Source organism: Lynx rufus, unplaced genomic scaffold, assembly GCF_022079265.1.
Source record: "Lynx rufus isolate CCGP_SWC_20201006 ecotype Redwood Valley unplaced genomic scaffold, mLynRuf1.p SCAF_5, whole genome shotgun sequence".
Lineage (NCBI taxonomy): Eukaryota > Metazoa > Chordata > Mammalia > Carnivora > Felidae > Lynx > Lynx rufus.
Genome location: NW_025814867.1, coordinates 106,047,991 through 106,072,548, shown reverse-complemented (window position 1 = coordinate 106,072,548; position 24,558 = coordinate 106,047,991). Strand labels below are relative to the sequence as shown.

Here is a 24,558-nt window from a genome sequence, read left to right as displayed (position 1 = left end):
ATCGCCCCCAAATTGAATACATACTGCCTAAAGGTAGAAAACTACAATTTGGCATCTTATTTGCTTTTATGTATCTTGTTATAAGGAGTCAAACAAAATAGGCCTGTAATTTCATTTTCCTTATTAATAAAAAGAGCCTTAGTTTTTTTTTTTTTTAAAGGTGACAATAGAAGTTGCCTAAATAATAGAAATATTAAATAGCATTCCTTGAGTTCTAGGTCAGTTTTTTTTCTCTCTGTACAGTTAGTTACCTGGTGAAAGTCCTTAATTTCTCTTGTGTGCCTCCTCCTTTAATTAAATATGACTAAGCTGCCTTTTCTTTGAGTAGAGGAAACGGCTGATCTAGCTATTATGCTAGAAAAACATGTATCTCACTCACTGGAAAGGTAAAGAAACTATCGTCCTTTGTTTCTTATTAAAAGTGAAAGGAAAATACAGGAAACCAAAGAAGGTCCATACCACTTCCCCAGGAAATCAAAGGTAGAGGCAATGAACTGAGCTTTAAATAGACCATTTTCCCCCCATGGTAAGCAGGATAGTTTCTTATATTCTGTCCTATGCCAAATTTTAGAAAATGTATTATTTATTTTTGGCTTTCGCTTTTATGTTTCTAGGGACTGTGGAACACCCATCATACGAAGTTGAATATTAACTATATTATTTGCAGAATAATTAATATAATGGAGTCTTTAGGGAGATTGAAGGTTTAAATTGGTTAACTATTCCACAACACAGAGGGCTTACTATGTGCCAGACACTATTCTACATGCCTTATAGGTAGAATTTAACTCTTTTAACCTTCACAACAACTCTGGATAGGAGGTATTATTGTCATCTTATCAACATTTTATAGATGAAGAAACTGATGCATGGAGAAAGCAAGTAGCTTGCCCAAAGTCACAAAGCTAGTAAATGTTAGGGTCACAGCCTGAGCACACCGACCTACACATGCACCCGTAAGCACGCTGCCTCCCAACCAATTAAGTGAGCAAACTCTGTGTCTCTGTCTTTATCTCACGTATGCAGACGCTCACACACATCCCTTTACTCCTCAACTCATTTAAATTAAATAAATGACAGTTCCTACAAGTCTAAATATGAGACATTGTGCTAAGCTACTTCAGGAAATACAAAGATGAGTAATAAGCCTGATTTCATGGAGCTTATACTCTAATGGCAAGTAAAATAACTAGGCAGATGATATTAAAACAACAAAAATAATAAGTACAAAGCATAAGCAAGAGTAGAGGAGTTTAAGGAAGAGATCTAGTAATAACAATAGGGATAGAATTATAAGCGAGGCACACTTTGAGGGATTAATGAGAACATTTATGCCAGAGATTATAAAAACCTTCAAGAGGGAGGAGCAATATGGGCACAGACATAGAAACCTGTAATTGCTGATGTGTCAGGAAAGAGCCAAAATGTCCCAATTGACAGAAGAAAAGGACAGAAGTAAAAAAGAAATGCTAGAAAAATACATCATGAATTAATCCAGCAATTACTGTCTGTTATGTATACAGTACCTAAAGGACACATTCAATACATATAAAGGATAATAGTTAAAGACTATAGTAAAATGAAGTTAGCATATGTGAAAGAACTAGACACAGAGTCTGACATATAATAACTCTACTAACGTATCTGGATGAAATTTTGTGGATAAAATGTCAACAAGGAACGTCATAGTCACACAGAAAAGACCCACACAGTAAACATACATTCAATAACACAAACAGGTCTACAACACAATAGGGACACAAAGCATGGATTATTGAAATTGAACATACGGAGGGATGTATATTAGTGAGAACACCCCAGAAAAGGAGACTTCTGACCTAGACCTGAAAAATTCTGGGATGGTAAAAAAGAAAGAAGAGGCAAAGGAGGCTTCCAGGGAATTGAACTGTAGGAACTGAGGATTAAAAAAAGAAAAAAAATCAGTTTGTAGATAATAAAGTCATTGAATATTTTGAGCAGAGAGTAAACATCATTCATCCATTCACCTATCCATCCAACTATCCATATAGTCTGCTGACATTTATTAGTGCCTGCACATTCCAGGAGGTGTGCCAGGTTCTGAGAAACCAAAACCAGGAAGGCAGGTCCTTGCTTTCAAGAAACCTTTCTAGTCTATTAGGAAGGGTCATCGTGTCAGCAGTTCACTGCAGTCTAATATGACAGATATGAGCAAAGGCGCCTGGAAAAAAGAGTATGGATATCCACCTTAGAGTAGGGGAGCTTCCAAAGTGGCATGGCTGACTGGCTTTCCAAGCAGTGGATGCCGTCTAGGAAAACAAAAACGCATTGGGAAATAAAGTGTTGTGTAGTTAGGTTCTTTCTTTGAGAATGAGCAGAGTACAAAGAGATGAAGCCAGAAAAAAACAGTTCCTAAAGCTGGTCATGTTAATGGGATTTGAGATTTTAAACTAGAAGCAGTAACAATTCATGGAAGCATTTCAGACAAAGAAACAGAGAGAGGGAGTGATTAGTTCTGTTTTTTTGTTTTTGTTTTTTTTTTTTTTTTTTTTTTTTGAAAGAGCTCACTAGTCTAAGAACAACAGGATAGGTTGTTACTGAAGATAGGAAGACCAGTCAGAAAGTTGCTGCCGTAATTTAGGGAAGGGTTTGAACTTGAAATTGAAGAACAGAACTTGAAGTAAGAATGGAGAGAAGATGACGTATAAAAAGATCCAGGTTTAGAATCCATGATTCTTACTGAATTACAATTTTGTTGGAAATGCAAGTCCAGATCTCCCCAGTATGAAGTAGTACTTAGCACCATTAGCCCCAAAATTGCTACCTGACGTGCTTAGAAAAATGCCACCCAGAGTCTAATCACATCAATGGATTTCTGTTGGTCTAAACAGTGGGTAACCCATTTTTTCAGGCTCATGCTTAAAGCTTCTGGACTCTAAACTACTACTCCAGAGTAGTTGCAGAACACTCCAGAGTGCCAAGATTCAGTTTGGTACTGATCTTATTTTGCAGTATTTACCTAGACACATTTCTTCAATAGTGTCACTTCTCTTTTCCCATATATTTCTACTATCCCCTGGTCAGCAGATTAAGAAAGCAAAAGCAGGACTCAACTATCAAAACATTCGATGAATTTGCATAACCACCTAACAAATGCAGACCTTCCAAACTAATTTACCTGACACATGATTATTATTGATCCCCTTGGGACTCCAGTCAGGCACAGTCTCTTGGCAGCTGGGCTTGAGTCCTGAGAAGAGAGGTGGGTCCTGCCATGACTTCAAAAAGGTTGAGAAGCACAGAAAGGAAGTGTTTGGCATGTAACACCTAAAATTTTTGTCTACTGGGATACCAACTCAACATACAGAAATCTGCTCCATTTCTATACACTAATATTGAAGTAGCAGAAGGAGAAATCAAGAGAACAATCCCATTATTACTTGCACTAAAAAGAGTAAAATACCTAGATATAAACTTAACCAAGGAAGTGAAAGACCTTAACTCTGAAAACTGTAAAACACTGATGAAGAAATTGAAGACGACACAAAGAAATGGAAAGACCTCCCATGCTCATGGATTGGGAGGACAAATATTGTTAAAATGTCCATACTACCCAAAGCAATCTATGGATTTAATGTAATCCGTATCAATATACCAACAGCATTTTTCACAGAACTAAACCAAATAATCCTTGAATTTGTATGGAACCACAAAAGACCCTGAAATAGCCAAAACAATCTTGAGAAAGGAGAAGAAAACTGGAGGTATCACCATCTCAGATTTCAAGATACACTACAAAACTGCAGTAATCAAAACACTACTGTATGGGCACAAAAATAAGACACGCAGATCAATGGAACAGAACAGGGAGCCCAGAAATAAACCAATGATTATACGGTCAATTAATCTTCAACAAAGAGGGAAGAATATGGCAATGGGAAAAAGAGTCTCTTCAACAAGTGGTGCTGGGAAAACTAGACAGCTACATGCAAAAGAATGAAACTGGACCACTTACTTACACCATAAACAAAAATAAACTCAAAATGGATTAAAGACATAAATGTGAGACTTGAAACCATAAAAATCCTAGAAGAGAACACAGGAAGCAATTTCTCTGACATTGGTTGTAGCAACATTTTCCTACATATGTTTCTTGAGGCAAGGGAAACAAAATCAAAATAAACTAATTGGACTACATCAAACTTAAAAGCTTTAGGGGCACCTAGCTGGTTCACTCGGTAGAGCACACAACTCTTGATCTTGGGGGCACGAGTTCAAGCCCCATGTTGGGCATAGAGCTTACTTGAAGAAAGAAAACGAAACAAAACAAAAACTTCTGCACAGCAAAGGAAACAAAAGGACAACCTACTGAATGGGAGAATTTATTTGTAAATGACATATCCAATAAGGGGTTAGTATCCAAAATATATAAAGAACTTATACAACTAAACACCAAAGAAAGCAAATAATAAAATTTAAAAAATGGACAGAAAATATGAATAGACATTTGTCTAGAAAAGACAACCAGATCTGGGGCATCTGGGTGGCTCAGTTAGTTGGGCGTCCAACTTCAGCTCAGGTCATGATCTCGCGGTCCATGAGTTTGAGCCCCGTGTGGGGCTCTGTGCTGACAGCTTGGAGCCTGGAGCCTGTTTCAGATTCTGTGTCTCCCCCTCACTCTGCCCCTCCCCTGCTCATGCTCTGTCTCTCTCTGTCTCAAAAATAAATAAAAACATTAAAAAAAAAAAAAGAAAGAAAAGACAACCAGATGGCTAACAGACACATGAAAAGCTGCTCAACATCACTAATCATCAAGGAAATGCAAATCAAAACCACAATGAGCTATCACCTCAAATATGTTAGAATGGCTAAAATCAAAAACACAAGAAAAAAGTATTGGTGAGGATGTGGAGGAAAAAAAAGAACCCTCTTGCACTGTTGGCAGGAATGTCAACTGCTGCAGCCACTGTGGAAACCAGTATGGAAGTTCCTCAAAATTTAAAATTAGTGGGGCACCTGGGTGGCTCAGCTGGTTAAGTGTCTGACTTCAGCTCAGGTCATGATCTCATGGTTTGTGAGTTCAAGCCCCACATTGGGCTCTCTGCTCTCAGCACAGAGTATGCTTCAGATCCTCTGAATCCTTCTCTCTCTGCCCCTCCCCCACTGGCACACTCACGTACATCCTCTCAAAAATAAATAAACATTAAAAAAATTAGAATTACCATATGATTCAGTAATTCCCCTACTGGGTATTGACCCGCAGAATATGAAAACACTAATTTCAAAAGATGCATGCACCCCTATGTCATTGCAGCATTTATTTACAATAGCCCAAATATGGAAGCAGCCCAACGGTCCATAGATAGGTGACTGGATAAAGAAGAGGTGGTATATATGTACAATGGAATATTACTCAGCCATAAAAAAGAACAAAACCTTGCCATTTGCGACAACGTAGATAGATCTAGAGGTTTAATGTAACATGAAATAAGTCAGTTAGAGAAAGACAAATACCATATGATTTTGCTCGTATGTGGAGTTTAAGGAACAAAGAAAAAGAGACAAACAAAAAACTCTTAAACAGAGAAAAAACCGGTAATTACCAAAGAGAAGGTGGGTGGTGGATTAAGTGAAATAGGTGATGGGGATTAAGAGTATGTTTATCATGATGAGAACTGAGTAATGCATGGAAATGTTGAATCACTACATTGTACACTTGAAACTAATATAACACTGTATGTTAATTACACTGGAATTAAAATTAAAAAATAATAATAAAATAAAAAATCTTGTCTGCTTCCTGTTTTTATGAGATCTGAATACCAAAATTGCCTTTGGGAGTTTTACAAAATCTCTTGAAAAATAGCTTTGTCCCAATTTTAGTCCGAGCATAATATCTTTTTCTCTCTGACCATTCCTTTGAAAAAAAAAAAAAAATACAATACTCCTTAAGCTTAAAAACTACTTTATAAAAATCATAAGCTGTTTGGCTGTTTTTAGAACTAACTCCTCAATGCTTCTGCTTTTAGAAACAATACTAGTCTCAAGTTTAAAGGTACTGGTTAGATCAAATGAAAGCATTCTCACATGGCCTCAATGTGTAGTGAGATAAATGACAGAAATGCTTCCGTATGAGAACTAAGTTATGTGAAAATATAAACTAGTATTAGAGCATAAGGAAGATAAAAGAATTCAACCTTTTGAAAGGCTACATCATTCATTCATTTGCTTGCTCATTCAATAAAATACTGTGAAATAAGGTGAAAACCCACAGAGAATATAAAGATGGTTTCTCCAATGATCTAATAAAAGAATCATTAATTTTGATGACTATGGAAATATGTCTGAGTTCCAGAAGGAGCTTTAAATTTGGCTCTCATCCCAAAAGTAAAATATTAAAGAAAAATGGAACAGCTTTCTCAAGGAAGTGAAGACAGAAGAAAAAGGTATAAAGGTTTGGGAGGTAAGGACGGTATTTAATCAGTATTTCAAGAATCCCCCACTTGATTTAATAGTGCTTTCACTCATGTAGCAGTTGGAAGAAATTTCAGCCCCTTGATGTCTATGGTTATAAATAAAGGGAAATAAAGAGGTCTCAAATGCATAATTCTCTGTGGCTCGAAGTGCCAGCAAAACAAAGTCTGCTCTTAAAAAAAAACGTGTGAGCAATCTTTCCATTTTCTACTGACCTTTTGACAAGCAAACAATTTCATAACTCACCAGAATTTTCAGTTTTCAAAAAGAAATACCACAAACATTTTGTCCTGTAAGTTTTCTTAAAATTTTAAGATAAAGTATATTTTGAAGGTTACCAACTGTTTGCATTAGGCTCAAAGTATTAATACATGAGCTGTAACTTCAAGAAATCCTCTTGGTTCTTACGCCCAGAATTGGGCAATGCCTTTCTGCTTTCTACAGTCCACAAATATTTAATTAGCATACTTTTGGCTGTTATTCTAATTTAGATGAGGATGAACCTTTCCTTTTAATTTCTCATTTGTGAATGGATATAGGAGCATTATAAATAGCTAGATTTCTGGAACACAAAATGTCCATGTTAGTGGCAAAAACCGTATTTCCCCCTTTAGTGCCAAAAAATCATTCAGAATATATTTTATTTAAGAAATAGGAAAAGGGCTTTAATACTTCCAAAGTCAAAAGTTAAGAAGCTAAGCACTTAGCACTTAGATAAGCAGAGTACTTCATAGAGAAAAAAAAAAAAAAAAAGGGAAACCCACTGTTACAGTTAATTTACCAGTGTCAAAAGATGAAGACCATCAAAAGTATATACCAACATTTTATAGGTCTCATTTCACCAGTGAATGTATAAATATAGACATTTAAAAAGGGGATAAAAACAATAACCTATGTGTAAGTGATCACTCCTCTCCTTTAATACTCAGCCAGGATTCTGCCTACATTCAAGGACATTCTGAGGGTGCTCACCAAAGTTTGTGTCTGGGGAGGAAGTATCTAAAAGAAATCATCTTTATCTAGCTACTTCGTGATAACACTACTATAGCTTGTTTACACAAGATCCTCATTTCTATATCTTGTTTACGCAACTCAAACTCTGTGCAATGATACAAAGAAAACCTGAAGTGGGGTGCTAAAGTATTCTCTTTCAGCTGAATATCAGTTCTCAACCAAGCTTACTAACCACCTCCTCTAAGAAGCAGTCCCTGATTCATTCAATCATGAAGCAACTGTTACCCTCTCTGAATTGTCAGAAAAACTTATTTATGCCATTTTTAAAGTCTCTATCCCTTTCTGCCTCTTATTTTGTATACGTGTCCTAGGTGTGTACTAAGTTCTAAAAAAGATACGAGCTTCTGAGATTCCATCTTCTATACCTCTGCTTCTTAGAGGTAAACTATTTAACTCAATGAATGCTCATCAAATAAATAATAGTATGACTGCTATTTGCTTTATAGTAACATAAAACTGTTTAGTAACTAAGGCATACTTTTGGTGGCTAAACAGAAAAATTAGCAATCAAAACATTTATCAAATATGCTCAAGTACAGTCTCAAAATATTCAAGTAAAATCTATACCATATGGAACTAGAGGTAAGACAAGGTCATTCTTCAAAAATGGATGCAGATGATAATAATGATTTGTACTTACTTGTCTCCAAAAAACTTTCTCCAGAACTCAGCAGCGTCTGCTTTTGTGATACGAAAGTTATCTCCCTGGAATTGCCCATTAGGAAAGATTGCTTTAATTTCTGCCAGCATGTGACTGAAGATAAGGGACAGTTTGGTGAGATTTCGTCTGTAGACATAGAGGGGGGAAAATGAAAAATATATATATATAGGCACATGTTAAGTTTTAATGGGAATACATATTATGAAAAATAAAATTATGAATAGTATTAACATAGGTCTTAGTGGCTGATCATCAACCTCAACTGAATAATGCATCTAAAATCAACGTTCATATAAACTATACATTTAAATTCCTAAGAGGCTTTCATTTTATATTTATCCATGTATTCATTTAACATAAACAAGAACAAGATAAATTGCATGATTTCAATGAGCTCACAGCTTAATGGGAGAGGTAAAAAAAATCATAATCAAATATAAATGCTGAACACAAAAGTCAGAGTGGCTATTTCTACATGAGGAAGAAAGGAAAGATTAATCATCAGAGGAGGATCTAGGGAAAATTAAGTAGTTTGATGGATGAAAGACTTGGAGTGAAAGGGAGGAAGGGAAGGGAAGGAGAAGGTATCAGGGTATTAGCAACAGCTTCTATACAAAAGTATAGAGGGATGAAATAGAACTATTTATGTCATTTCCAGGTTTAGCATGGCTAGAGAAGAGCAGAAAAAGATGGAAGAAAATGGCATGACACAGGATGAGAAAGTTTGGTGAGGACGTGAAATAAAGAGGCATCTGGAACAATGACCAAACTTTTTGTCAAATACGCTTCTACTCCCACTAAGAAATGAGAGTTTCTGATGATGGGCTCCAGATATGCTCATATTTCAGAAGCTCCTTGAGCAATTCTACTGTACTCCCCTTGTGAGGAGCTACTGCTAGAAGGAACAGGGAACCAAAATGGATTAAAAAGACGGAGCACATGATTAAATCTGTTTTAGGAAGAAATGTTATGGTACACGGCACCCAGGTGGCTTAGTAGGTTAAGTGTCTGACGCCTGATTTTGGTTCGGGTCATGATCTCCTGGTTTGTGAGTTCGAGCCCCACACCAGGTTCTGTGCTTACAGCACGGAGCCTACTTGGGATTCTCTCCCTCTCTCTCTGCCCCCCCCCTCCCCCGCTTGTGCTCTCGCTCTCTCTAAATAAATAAATAAACATTAAAAAAAAGACAGAAAAAGTTATGGTAGTATGAAAAAAGTGGTTTAGAATGTTGGGAAAGGCAGGTGTTATCTTCACTGTAATTACCATGGTAAGTTCTGGGGATTCTGACAGGGTTTAAAACATGATTCATACTTCAGAATACTACTATCACCTGCACTCCTTCCTGCCACTTCGTAAGAACTTTATAACATTATGTTAATCAGCCCAAAACTGCTGGAGTTAACCGGTAAAGAAGCAATTGAAACACAAAACACTAAAGAGCCTTTCAATTTTGAACTGACCATGCTTCTTTATATTCCTGTTTACTCAGAATCACCAGAACTCAGTAGATACATATATATAATATCTTTCCATTTTGAAGCTTCAGCTGCTTTTGTGTGTGTGGTGAGGGGTCAAGGGTGAGGAGAAGGGGGAGGCAATTGCTTTAGGACTAAACATAGAGGATAATTAACAGAAAAAGCCATCACATTTGCAATGCATTTAAAACTATACAATATTTCTAAGAATTTTTTTTTCAACGTTTATTTATTTTTGGGACAGAGAGAGACAGAGCATGAACGGGGGAGGGGCAGAGAGAGAGGGAGACACAGAATCGGAAACAGGCTCCAGGCTCTGAGCCATCAGCCCAGAGCCTGACGTGGGGCTCGAACTCACGGACTGCGAGATCGTGACCTGGCTGAAGTCGGACGCTTAACCGACTGCGCCACCCAGGCGCCCCAACTATACAATATTTCAATAAGCCTATGACACTAAGAGATATGGTTCTTTGCCCCGTTTTCATTCATGTATTTGTGTTTAATGACTCTCAAATAACAAGCAAAAACATGTTAGGTACCAAAGACATCACACAATATGCACCTGTCAATAATGTCAATGAGTACCACTCTTTCTAAAACATTTAGAAAAGGAACCTATAACTTCCCATGTAAGATGAATACAGAATAAAGGAAGGTACTCATGATAAAAAGTGGGAAAAATAGGAATGAAAGGAAAACAATAGTATAAAGTACTCTATACCTCAATGAATTCACCTCTATTGGAAAACCAAAACTGTCCCAATTTCCATAATGTTTATAATCTATGAGAAGACTTATGACAAAGAGGAATCAGAAATTTAGGCCATATTTTAATGCTTAGCAACAGTAAACAATCTGCAAAGTCATTACGGTTATACATAATATTCCATTATTTTCTTTCTTAGATTTAGCCACACTTCCACACAATTCAGCCTAATCCAAATGTGAAAGTTCTTTAGTCAACTTTGATCTTAGCATTTATGTCAATACATCCTCATTTAGTATGTATGGTAGATACAAGAAATTCAGTTGTAGGAAATGAAAACGGAACTATAGAACTAGATCAAAGGGAAGAATTGTGGCCAGTACAAGCTGCAACTGACTTTTGAAATTTGAGTTGAAGGAAGAACATAAAGTCATTTTAGAAAATCTGCAACAAATTTACTTATATAATTAGGCAAAAGGGTTAATTTTCCACCAAACTTCCAATTGATAGATACTGGGGGAAAAAAAAGAAAACATCAATATGGCTATAATTAGGGTAAACCAACTGTTCCTTATGTCTGAATTGGTTGCTCTCCATCCACTTATGCCTTTGTTCTTTAATCATATCCAAATGTTTTTCATTTTTATTTGTTAGATCTAAAGTCTGAAGCACAATGCCAGTGATTACCCATCTCAGCTATGTGATCAACTACACTTTAAAGCAGAACTACTAACATTTTATCTTTATAATTTACAGTCTAGAAGCTGTAGTAATCACTAGTACCTATATAAATTAAATAATCAGTTTTAAATTATCAAATGTAGGTAAGAGTTCAACTTTCTTAATTCCTGCAAGTGGATCACCACATTTTTTTTTTTACATTTTGCATAAACTAAGGCAGTGGAAAAAGATATAGTTTTCCCTTTAGTCTTTAAAGAAACTTAAATTCAAGTTGTTAAAAATATGTGAATGCAACAGTGTTGTATTACCCTAATTTTCACAGATGAGAATATATATTTGTATTTATTTTATATCTAGTTTTTAAATACATGCACATACCATACACATGTAAATGATCACCTTGGAAATGCATTATTTAAAAGATCAGTTTTTAGAAGTTGTAATTCACAACAAGATATGAACTGACATCTAACTGTACTATCCAATGTCATTTAAATTTATTATCACAGCATATGGTTTTTGTCTTTTAAATAACGGTGGGGCTTTGTTGTTGTTTAATATTATTTTGCTATACATTACGTACTTTAATTCCCCTTCTCACTTTTTTTAAATAACTTCCAATTTTGAAAACAAAATCCAAGAATATGATTATCTCTAACCATTTAGCCACAGGAGGAAGAAAGGCAACAACAATACATCTTCTTTCTAGATGAAATGTTTTTTCCTTATTATGAAAATTTTCCATACTTGGCCAATTTTCCCTAGGCCCACTGATTGCTGCTCATCATAACACCAAAATGATGAGTGGTTAATAAAGGATTTGATTATTACTAATTTAGAGTGTATTTCTATCATCAAAACTCCCCTACCCCAAAACATCTAAAAAAGTAAAAAAGCTCATCCACAAAGACTCAATAACCTTGTAAACGTAACTTTAATTTTACAAAGAATTCTGCAACACTTTCACATCAGAGATATTTTGACTAATTACTACATCTCCCATTAATCAGCACAAGCTATGCCATTTTTAACACTGGTTTTGTGCGAAATTTCGTTTATTAAGAAATAAGCTTCAGAAAAGAAATATCTTGAAATACCAAGTGATCAAAAAGTAGCTTCCAGATGGCAATACTGGGTAAACCAGGAAAGATGCTGATATTAGAGGAAACTTGAAGAAGAGGAAGGAAGGGTGGATGAGAAGGAAAGCTAGCTGCATTATTTTAAAAAGGATGCATCAGCAGTGTCAATATTGCCCATGCAGCAAGGTACCTCTTTTTATCCTGGATTCAGCCACCTAATATTGTATTTCTTCAAAACATATGAATCAATTTCTCCAAAAGTCAGATTACATTACTGCACAGAATGTGAGGTTGAACCAGAGGGAATTAGCATGACTTCTGGAATGATGGAGTTTCCCTGTTTAGAAGTAAGTCTCAGTAGCCTAAAGTGGCTACAGCCAACATCCTAAGAGACTGGAGGCACATGATGATGAGGGATAATACAACCCTACCCTTAATAAACACAGCACATCGTATGGGAAAAAGAGACATGAACAGATTATTATGATGCAATACGGCGGGGTCAACACACCAAACACACAGCCGTCTTGACATGATAAATTAAATTTGAAAAATGCATAAAAAATATATCAGGATTCGATTAGTAGCCTCCACTAAATGTGAGAGAGACACAAAGAATGTGATCTAATCAGACTGCATATAGTCCTTGCATTTTTTTCAAGAAACATCTGTGTCATAAATCAAGGAAAAAATAAAAAGCTTTAAATGCTGAATTAGTGAAAAACTCATATGACACTTTATATTAGTGAGGTCCAAAGTTTGTGGGCATGTACTACCTTTGGTAGAAGAAAACAGGGGACCATTTTTTATCTAAAAACTATTAATTCAATTCTCACATTTAAAAAGTAGAACATGCTCTTCTTAATCTTTACAAGGTGAAACAAATTCAACATGAAAAGAAAGGCAGGACATAAAGAATATAAACAGTAGCATTTAAAATGAGACTCAGAATATAAACAGTAGCACTTAAAATGAGACTCACGTCCAGTTAAAGAGCAATTTCCATTCACTGTATTTCTAATGTAGTGCCCTCCAAGATGGGTGTATAGAGTTATTTCACACTCTTTTTGACCTTGGGAACATTTAGATTCCTAAGAAAGTGAAGAGACCAGGCTGATGTAAGCCTTGCCTTTCATTTCTCCCTCGTGGGAACACACTATTATTAAGATGGATCCTGAGAGCCTTAAATTAAACTGGATCTTACCCATTCCCTGCCCAAACGCTTTAAAGTTTCCAATATTTCCAAGGGAGTATGAGGCAGAGCTTCCAAGTCCAAATACCAACAAACACTCAGAGTCCACCCCAAGTCATGAGAGGAGTAAAGAGTGTGAGCAGAAACTAACCTGAGTTGCAGGGGAAAGGATAATTTTTCAAGCTTCCCCATGTTACTTCTTAGAAACTGAAGTGCTCGCTTAAAAAGGAATTTAGCAAACAATGTCAGTCCCAAAACTGCACTAAGTTGGATAACAAAGGAAAGACTTTTTCCTTTGCTAAAGAATGGATCACCTACCACTAACATGGCTGGGAAGGCCAAGCCCTACCTTGTGGCTGGGGAAGATGAACGCCGGGCATCCTTTGATCTCGATGTGGCATATACTCCTGAATGTGTTGCCTGCAAAGGTCTATTAAGAAGAGCAAGATGCCATCTCTCAAATTAAGGATGTTGCTCTCACAGTAAATAGATTTCCTTTCCAAAACAGTTTTAAATGGACAATTTACAAATGCCTTACTTAAGCCTAACTCAAGCATGAAATATGCCTATTATGTTCAAATATAATATCCTTTGACAAATTCCCAGGTGATATTCAAAAGATATTCTGCTTCATCTGTCAACTATTCTATATTAAGGAGTGTGGCCCTGAAATGGACAGTACCAGGTTTATATGTGCACTCTTGAACAAGTCGCTGAAGCAGTCTGCATCAGTTTCCTCACCCCCAAAATTTTAAATAAAAATGCTTGTCCCACTGAGTTGCCACGAGTAAATAAGGCATGTAGGTAAGAGCCTAACACATCAAATTTTTAAAACAATAATTAAGAGTTATTATTAGTTCTACCCACCACCTCTGTTTAAAAGTGTAAGTATCATTAGTCTTTCTTTCTTCTTCCATATATTATTGTTCATTAAATTGGGGGCCAACTTTAAGGCAAAAATCATCATTCTCACTTTATCAAGATCAACAGTTGTCAATGGTAGCCCTTTACACTTCCACGGCAAGCAATAGACAAGAACTGGGTTCATCCATTCAGTCATTTATTCCACAAATCTTGAGTATCTATATATACTAGGTTTGGTTTAGGCACTGATAATGCAAGGATGATGGCACAATCCTACTCTTCATAAATTTAGGGGGCTCAGACATCTCCAATGGCACAGGACAATGCAGTGGGAATAATGCTGTGAAAGAACCAGAACAAAGGTGGTAATCAGTGAGGGAGGCAGAGGAGTTTACAACTTCTGGGGTGACGCAGAACTGACCAGAATGTAGCCCTGCAATGGGTAGGTACAGTAAGGTGAATGGGACTTCACCTAGGAATTAGATAACTCCAAGGTTGAATGGGGTCATTTGTGTGGATTTTGAAATTTCTTATGATTATGACAGTTTACATAAAGATAATAACTACAATAAACCTTATCTCAATATATTCAAAAAGGCTTCCAAAATAATTGCTTTAATGTCAGTTATTTTAACTTTGTGGCAATGCCAAAGTGGGATTAACAACATCTCTTCGAGGATTTCAAGTTTTATGTGGAAAATTTATGATGAGAACATACTTCAGTATGATATCACTAGTACTTTCGACTGGTTTAAAGGCTTAACAATATCCACTTCAATAAAGAAAACTCTTTACTATTGGACGTGTTTTGATTAAACCTAGTCTTTAACAAGTATCCTTTTGTAAAAGAAATCTTAAAATGTAGACCAGTCTATCACTTGAGAGAGAAAAGAAAAAATCTATTCCTACATCCTTTTTTATTTAAGATAAAATACAATGAAAGTTCTGTGAACTAAGTGAAGTCATCATCACTGTGAGATTCATATAGAAGCAACAAGAACACAGAACTCTGTTTTCTTTGTTAGGTTCTTTTTCAAAAGAAACACTAGAAGTTCAAACTATACTTTGATGACCCGGCGTAATGTGATAAAAGACAAGTCTCATCAACAAACAAAGTGAACTCTGAAGCAACACTTTTTCTTTTTTTTTTTTAATCTAGATTTATTTTTTTGTTCTTTGCAATTCCTTGTAAACTACCATAAAAAAATTACAGTGAAGTAGTAATCTGAATTACTCAACTAGAAGTATTGTTTCCAATGGAAAATTCTTAATTATCTTTCACTTGTTAACACTCCCTACCCCACAATTCTTATTTTTCATCACATTTGACACTTCAAAGGTGGTTTTTGTTTTTGTTTTACTTAATAAAATATGGTTTAAATTTTTTCCTAAAATATTTCCTTCAAGGATTTCTGCCATCTGTGGGACAAAGCTACCTTTCCTCCATTTCTTTTTTTGGTTTTTAAGTTTATTTATTTTGAGACAGACAGCATGCACGAGTGGGGGAGGGGCAGAGACAGAGGGAGGGAGAGAATCCCAAGCAGGCTCCACGCTGTCAGCTCAGAGCCTGATGTGGTGCTCGAACTCACGAACTGTGACAGCATGACCTGAGGTGAAACCAGGAGTCGGACCCTTAATGGATGGAACCACCCATGTGCCCCCCCCCCCCTTTGCCATTTCTTTCACCATTTCTGTGTGCTCTCCTCCAGCTATTCAAATTGTCTCCTGCTTTCTCTCTCCACACCTTGGGGTGACCCATCCTTTCCTTCTCTCTGATACAAAGCTTCCATGCCTCAGCCTACTGAGCTTCCACTTGTACCAATTTTATCTCAAAGCACTCCCATGCTGGGGCGCCTGGGTGGCTCAGTTGGTTGGGTGTCCGACTTCAGCTTAGGTCATGATCTCACAGTCTGTGAGTTCGAACTCCGTGTCAGGCTCTGTGCTGACAGCTCAGAGCCTGGAGCCTGCTTCAGATTCTCTGTCTCCCTGCTCTCTGCCCCTCCCCTGTTCATGTTCTGTCTCTCTCTGTCTCAAAAACAAAAATAAAAACATTAAAAAAAAAAAGTACTCCCATGCTATCTTTCCTGTATTCCTTTCTCAGGTGTGATCTATCACACGTCCACCACTTTACATTACCTGCCACAGCCCAATAGTCTCTCTGAAGAGCAGCATGATTATGTATATACACATTGCATTTCACTTCCATCAGAGCAAAACTCTTTTTTTTTGGAGAATGAAAAGTCTTATTATATTTTTAAAAGCTTCTTATGCATAATAGATATTCAATAAGTGTTATATTTAAGGATCATGAAATTTTTTTAAGAACTATAAATAAGAAAGTTTTTCCTGACCCCAAAACAGTGCCAATGAACAGATATAGATAGAAGCAGTATATAAAAACAGTAGAAATGCCACACAGTAAGGCATCAACTTTCCAAACTTTGATGAAAAGAAATTTTACTGAAAGCTGCTTTAAGAATTAAAAATCTGGGGGGCACCTGGGTGGCTCAGTGGAGTTAAGCCTCCAACTGTCAATTTCAGCTCTGGTCATGATCTCACGATTCATGGTTTCAAGCTCCACATTGGGCTCTGTGCTAGGAGCGTGGAGCCTACTAGGGCTTCTCTCTCTCCCTTTTTCTCTGCCCCTCCCCTGCTCACATGCTGTCTCTCTTTCTCAATATAAATAAAGACTTAAAAATAAAGAATTAAAAATCAGGGGGTTGACTCTAAATTAGAAAAACAACATTTGTTCTAGAAGTCCTAAGATCTTTCCTCCCTTATCTTTTTTAATTTTCCTTGTGAATGGAAATATCATACCAGCAAGCTAAAGGAAATTAGTGCTATATCCCCCATGTATAGTTTCCAGAACCTCAATTAAATTGAACATTTGTCGTACTTTCTGAGGAAGCATAACATAGTTTCCCATCACATTACTTGTTCCTGACAGTTACTTCCTCCTTTGGCTCTGGAAATTTTCCTAATTGATACCTCTGTCCCACTTCAACGCTGCTCTCTTGGAGCAAGTAAAGGATAAACGAGAATAAAGTTCTAGTGCTCATGTTGTGCGTGACAGCAGAAGAAAACTAAAATCACAAGATATTTTTTACATCTCTTCTCCTTGGGTTAGAATTATCTTTACTCAAATGGTTGGGGGAAATACAAACATGATTTTTCCAAGAAATTCTCATTTATTTTTGGTATAATCTCATGTGGATACCACATTATAACACACTGAATGTGTATGTGCATGTGTATGACATAAAAGAGAGAAGGGGAAAAAGGATAATAAATAGTATGCCCACTATAGTCTTAGTTCTATTAAAAAGCTGAATATCACATTATAGATAAATAGAAAAAAACTATAGGATATACACAAAAAGATACAAACAGTAGTAATCTCTGGGTAATTTACAAATGGTTTCTCTATAATTTTGCCTTTAAATTTTCCAATTTTCAACAAGAAACAAAAATGTCTTCAGAGAGTCATTATACTGATCTTCTCGAGCAAATCTGTGATGTACGTATCAGACAGTGAGTAGAATTCCACACCCACTGCAATGTCCCCATCCTGTGACAGGCCCCACTGGCATCTAGGCTGCTTTGGCTTTCAAGTCAAGTCAAGCAGCATCTCCGCTACAGTCACCCCAAACCTCTTGACCATTGATTCCCAATTTTCTAAAATGCATTAGCCTTTTGACCACAGTACAGTCACCAATGGCACACTAGTACTTTCCCAAATCCCTCTCTAACAGAAGAACTCAATTTCACATTTTTAGAGCATTAAGCAGGGACTGCAAAGGTCAAATAATCGAATACTGCTAAACAGAATAAGGAGTCATCTCAATCTGTTTCAGTCTCATTATCTTTAAATGTAGTTGGTGATTTTATCTCCTACCTTTAAAATAGTCTGCTTAAAAAACACAATTCAAGTGGAGTTACTTCTCAGGAGTACAGTTTGATAGTTATACAGACAAGTTAGTACGTCACATATATTCTTTGTCATGAAACAGCATGAAGGTAATTTCTAGTTACATATGACCAAAAGATTCAATTACCCACATTTTTTTCTTCAGCTTACCAAATATATGATATGTATACATGGCAATGAGTCAAGAGAAGGGAATTAATTTAGAGCCTCACAGAGAAATGCTAAGGTTTTTAAAGCAATGAATATAGTGAGACATTTTTTTTTTCTTTCAAAATGAAAAACAAAAAGGTAAAGCAATCATACGAAGACATGGCTGTCACATGTCTGTTAGCAGTATGATTTCCCTGGACCACTGTAAACTTTTTAAACTTTCTGAACACAGCAACGAGAGATACATTAAAAAAAATTTTTTTTAAGGTCTAAGATTTTCTTAAACTGGTGAAAGTTCAACTGGATTTAACTTATTCTGTAGCTGAGGGGGTGATGGGATCTTTTGGACAAGTGGTTTCTGCATTTCCAATAACAAGCCTCATGAAGGAAATACTATAATATAGTGGAGGAAAACAGGACACTGGTAGTGTAGGGTTCTAGACGCAGCTCTGTCTGCCTCATTGCTCCATGATATGAAAAAAGAGCTGAAAACTTCTTATTCAAATTTTTTCCCCTCTATAAAATGAGGTGATCGTGGTACATCCTTTCTGAGGTCCCATAACATTCTATAAATCTATCATCACTTTTATTCCAGCCGGTAGGAGGTGACTAGATAGACCGGGCACAAAAAAGCCCATATGATTTAGATAAAAATTGTGAATCCATTTTATAGCCTGCAACCAATATGAAGTATAAGGTGCTATATAATCTCTCCAATTTACAAACTTCCTTTAATATGCCTCCATCTGGGACTGCAGAAACCCTTAAGTCAGGATACAAAAACCAAACATAGAATTGAAGTTACGGTAAATACAAAAAAATCATCAGTATATTTGGAAGCTGTAATTTTTATTGTTCTTTACCATAATAGGCATCTCTGACATTTATCTTTTTTCAACAAAGAAATCCTTGAACAACATTGGCTCTCAACAGAAAGAAAACCACAAAGCAGCAGAAGTAACAACAAAAAAGACAATGTAAAAGCTCTGTGTTTCATGTTAATGAATAGTAAACTCTAGAATATTGAAACCATATGAAAAATGTAGACTTCTAAAATAGAATATGCCCACTGGGAAACTTACGGTTTAAAAAGTCACTTTTATTTATTTGTTCTTGGTAAGGAAATGTGCTAATATGTGTAGTAAGCATAGGATTACAACAGGTCTAAGAATTTTAACTTTAATCTCAATCAAGAGTTTAGAAATATCCAAATTTGGGGAGACTATTATGTTTACCACATGGTGGCTGATCAATAATATGAATCAAATCCCTTTACTATTTCAGTATGATTGCAAACAGAATAACGCCCACATCAATAAAACTCCTTCAGATTTTGGTTTTGGAGTAGAAAGACAAATAGATCGAATCTACCTATACTCTGAAGGCAGTATATTACGTTAGTTAAAAGGGGCAGCTCCAGAGTCAAACTAACCTCAACCTGAGTTTAAACCATTTAGTACCACTGAATGACCTCAAGTACTAAGCTATACCTTTTAAACCATGGTTTCCTCATCTCTTGAGATATGAATTATATGAGGACTAATCTCATTGGATTTGTGGAGGATTACAGATGGCCAAAAATTCTTTACCACTCCTCCCATCATGGAGTGGTTTCTACTTCCCTTCCCCTTGCACCTGGACTAGGCTATGCCTCGCCTTGATCAATAGAATGTGGTAGAAATGACACTATATAAATTCCCAAGCTAGGCCTTAAGAGATCTGCAGTTTCTGCCTTTGCATCTTAGAAAATGTTCTTGGCATTTAGCTGCCATGCTATGAGGATGCCCAAGAAGTCATGCAGAAAGACCCAGTGTGTTCCCAGCTGCAAGGCAGCAACACATGCTAGGTATGTGAGGGCACTGGACCTTCCAGTTGAGCCAGTACTCAAGCCAACATCATATGAAGTCAACCTACCAAATCATAACAAACAATAATTGTTGTTAAATTAATCCACTAAGTTTTGTGGTGGCTTGATATGTAGCAGTAAATAATTGGCTTAGGAAACTGACACATAGCAAGCATTGGATAAATGTTAATCATTATTACTAGTATTATTAAGTACTATCAACTTATTATGATAATCATTATCATCATCAATAGCAGCAGTTGAAAGGACTGGACACTCTTCTGTCAATATGAATAAATGACATGGATTAAAAAACATCAAACTTGTTATTTAAAAGCTGTATTTCTACCTAACAAAGTATTTTTACACATTGGAAATTATAAAGTTTTCAAGCACTATATTTTCTCTGATACTAAAACCAACCAATCAGGAGATATTTTTAGACAAAATCTGGACTAACTGAAAGCAGCCTACTCTAATTTGGATCGGAAGGAATTTACTACAGTTAATTTCCCAAACATATTTATTTATATAACCACACAATGAACTGAACTGTGAAAATACCATTAGGTTAATCCACTGATTTATACTGACAACAGACTTAATTTCTATAAGTAAATGCTCAAAGGTAGAGAATCCCCTTAGTATTATTATATGAATGTAAAATGTACGCAAAGACCTGAAATGTTTACAGCCTGTATAGAAAGGTCTTTTAATTGAGCTGCCACTTAAATCCCATGTTTTCGGAAGACGACTTAACGTAACTAGATTTGACATATGTCTAGATAAGAAATCATCCTGGGTTTTGGCTTATCTACTTCTATTCACTGGGGTCTCTGCTTAAAAGTCAAGCACTATTAATAACCCCTTACTTATCAACACTGAAGTATACACACTGATTTTTTTATTTAAGCATAATTCTTTCAGCTTTCAGCTGTACCTAAATCATCATTATAATGTCACTTGTGAAGACATTTAAGAGGGCTGCTAACAGATCACTGTACCTGTCTACCATGTAAATGCTTTTAGTGAAATTGTTATTCAATAGATGTACTGGTATACCCAAAACTTGCAAAATTTAATGTATACACTAAGCACAAGAATCAATCATTATTCCTCTCCTGGAGAAACCTATCATTTAAAACTCCACATGAATAAGAAAATCCAATTATTTTAAAAAGTAGAAACCATTTTTAATATTTCAGTTAAACATCAGAATGATGTGAGATAGACTGTGTATTAACTTATGAAAGTTTTATTTTCTGCTTAATCAAGTATTTCTTAAGGAATCAAATATTAGGAGAGAAAGAAAAGCTACAAATAAACCAAAAAGATGAGCTCTAAAAGCAGCACCAGTTAATCTTTTCATTTGCTGGAAGATCTTACTCAGAATGCAGCTCCCTACTTCTCTGAAAGTCTAGCTTGTTTGTACAAACCTAAGCTCTCCCTATTTTTTAGAATAATTTCATATTCATAGAGATTCTAATCTATATCTACATAGATATATACAGATACATGGAATTCCGGTGACTTTAAATAAAATTATTCACTCAATAAATATTTTCGAGACACTACTATGACCTGCCACTAACACTAAGCAGTGGGGATAATAAGATGAAAACCAGTTACGTCCCTGCCCTCCAGGAGTTTATAATCTAAATGGGTAATTATATTTAAAAACACACATTTACAGTATGGTGTACCTGTATAACTGAGGTGCATTCAATGTGCATCAGGAACACAGAAGCTAACAGAAGAAATTACTCAACCCTGGGCCTCTTAAAAAGGAGAGAGAAAGACACGGGAAAGGCAGAAGAACAGGTCAGATAAAAGCAGCAAGCCTGGCAGACAAGCCTGTGGGGGTACAGGAGTTTGGCAATGTGACAGACGGTAGGGTCAGAAGTAATCTGTATTCAGGGAAGAGACTGATGTTAGGGTAACAAGACCATGCTATAGATATTCAACTGCCTACCTATCTGGGCCTGCCCATTTTACTAGCACAGGCCCACCATCTACCCAGGCTGCTAAGGATGCAGAGGTCTATCTATATATCTGACCATAATTCCATCAGGGAGGGCTGCATCTGAGGAGAGTTTGGAAAAAACAAAAACAAAAACAAAAATTTAATAGAATGCATCACAAGGTGTAATTTAATAACTAGGGATTTTTTGATCGTTACCCAAATTTAAAAGCTTTTGTTGAAGATTTCTGTCATGATAATTGAATTTTGAGAGTTTCTTACTTGTGTCCTTGATGGAATATAAGCTAGATTTAACAAACTGACAAAACAAGCAAAAGAAAACAATAGCAATGCAGACAGGAATGCACCAGAAGCCTATGTCTTAGAAGCAGATGTTCTACTTTGGCAGGCTCTCAGCCTCTGGTGTATTTCCATTTGAAACAGGCTCAGAGATCACATTGCTGAAGCACATCTGAAAAGATGTGTTTCTATTTCAAAATACCACAGTAATTCCCTCACTTCCAGAAATGATTCACCAGATAAAAATTTAGTGAAGAAATGTGTCCTTTTCCATGATTTAAAATAAGAATATTGAACTGAGTATGGCCAACCCCAAACACAATTATTATCAATAGCCAATCAAATACCATGCCACCAGGTGACATTCTAGTAGATAATTCTCTGGATAGGGGGACTGCCAAAGCTCTCAAGAATAAGACCCAAATGGTTCCACTGAATACACTGTAATCTGTTCTTTAAAAGTGGACTGCAGTTAAGCAATACATTTTTCCATTAAGTTTTATGGAGCCTGATGTATTTCCTGTGTCAAAATCTGTCACAAAAATCTGTTTTGCAGACGTCTGTTAGGTATAACACACATGTGAATATGGTACCACATGGAGATGTCTGCAAATAGCAATGCGTAGCCTGGCATTTGGTTTCTGCTCAGAAGGAATTTCTGTATGTTGGTTGGGGATTTAATTTGGATCCTGTTCCTATTATTTATCACTGTTCTTCCCGTAATACACCTATAATATATATACCACAGGGAAAAATAAAATTATCTTCTTCACTATGAATAGCATCTCCATAGTCAAGTGGTAAGAAAGAAAGACTAAACATGAAGAAGAATGAGTGGTAATAGTTATTTACTGGGCCATAGGTTTCAGCTCAACATTTAAGATCTAGGGCAGGAACAAAAATACATGTCTAACAATTACACTCAAACTTCAGTCCTTGGACTAGCAACAGAAAAGAAACATCACCTCACAGCTTGTTAGAAATGTGAAATTTCAGACTCCACCACAGAACTGCTAAATCAGAATCTATGTTTTAATAAGACCCCCAGGTGATTCATATGCATGCTTAACATCTGTAATATACTGGTTTAGCAGGAACCTCAAAAGATCTCTTATTTTTCATTGTTCTACCTCTAAGTAAAACTGCATCGAAAGCAGCCTCAAGATCTAAGTACCTAATTAGAGATTTGTGAAAGATTCCACTCTGTTTTCCAAATCACGTATCTATCCATCCCTCTCATGACACAGCCAATGTGCTAGGAGTCAGCTAATGTCATCACAGGGCTGGAAAGTCATTGTTTTGGAATGATTTAGCTTCTCTTTTAGCACAGACGCAAGGGCAACTACTGATGGGTTTTCATTTGTCATCACTCTTGCTCAATAGCCCTGAAGAACTCACCCTGAGTCCTGGATGGCCCAGTCCTGGAACAGTCTGTACTTTGCACATTCGTAAATATCAACATCAGGCTGATAATAACCTCATCACCACGCCCCACTTCACCCCCACATCTCAATCCTAAGAGAACTAAATTCTTCTGAGTGGTTAATATATTGCCAGAGGTCAAAGAGACGGCTTGCTTCCTCCTACCACAGGAAATAGAAGATGACCACACACATCACTAGTTCAGCCTAAGTGGTTCACCTAATTTGAAAAAGGAGCAAATTAGAGGGAGATTATTGAAGGCAGAGCTATCACCATTAACCTTTGAGATTCCTAAATGAAAGCAATTATTTGCTATGTTTGGTTCTACCCTTAAGAACAACAAGGGGCGGGGGGCACTGGGTAGCTAAGTCAATTAAGCTTCTGACTCTTGATTTTGGCTCAGGTCATAATCTCAGGGGTTCATGGGATCACATCAGGCGCCCTAATGATAGCATGGAGCCTACTTGGGATTCTCAGTCTCTCTCTCTCTCTCTCTCTCTCTCTCTCTCTCTCTCTCTCTTTGCCCCTCCCTGCTGGCATGTGCACGCTCTCTTTCTCTCTCTCTCTCAAATAAATAAACTTTAAAAAAAAAAAAAGAACAAAAGGGTGGGGGGAGAGTAGAGAAATTTCTCTGCCAGCAGAAAAATTAAAAATATCTTCTCCAAATGCCACTGAAGTGCTTTCTCCACCTAGAACTAATTTTTTCCCACTGCTATAAGTCTCCCTGTAACTTAATAATTAAAGAGCAATCAGGGCCTCCCTGCCTATCCACCAGCATAAATATCCTTGGAAAATGTCAATCAAGCCAAGCTAACTAATTTTATCAT

General features: G+C 36.4%; 1 protein-coding gene across 2 annotated transcripts in view; it reads right to left on the bottom strand.

The window, feature by feature from the left end:
* Positions 1 to 24,558, bottom strand: part of CBLB (Cbl proto-oncogene B) — a 213,208-nt gene that overhangs the window by 114,354 nt on the left and 74,296 nt on the right. For both annotated transcript variants that reach the window (XM_047099887.1, XM_047099888.1), the window contains exon 4: positions 8,108 to 8,254. In XM_047099887.1, the coding sequence (XP_046955843.1) occupies positions 8,108 to 8,254 (147 nt within the window). The remainder of the gene's footprint in view (positions 1 to 8,107; positions 8,255 to 24,558) is intronic.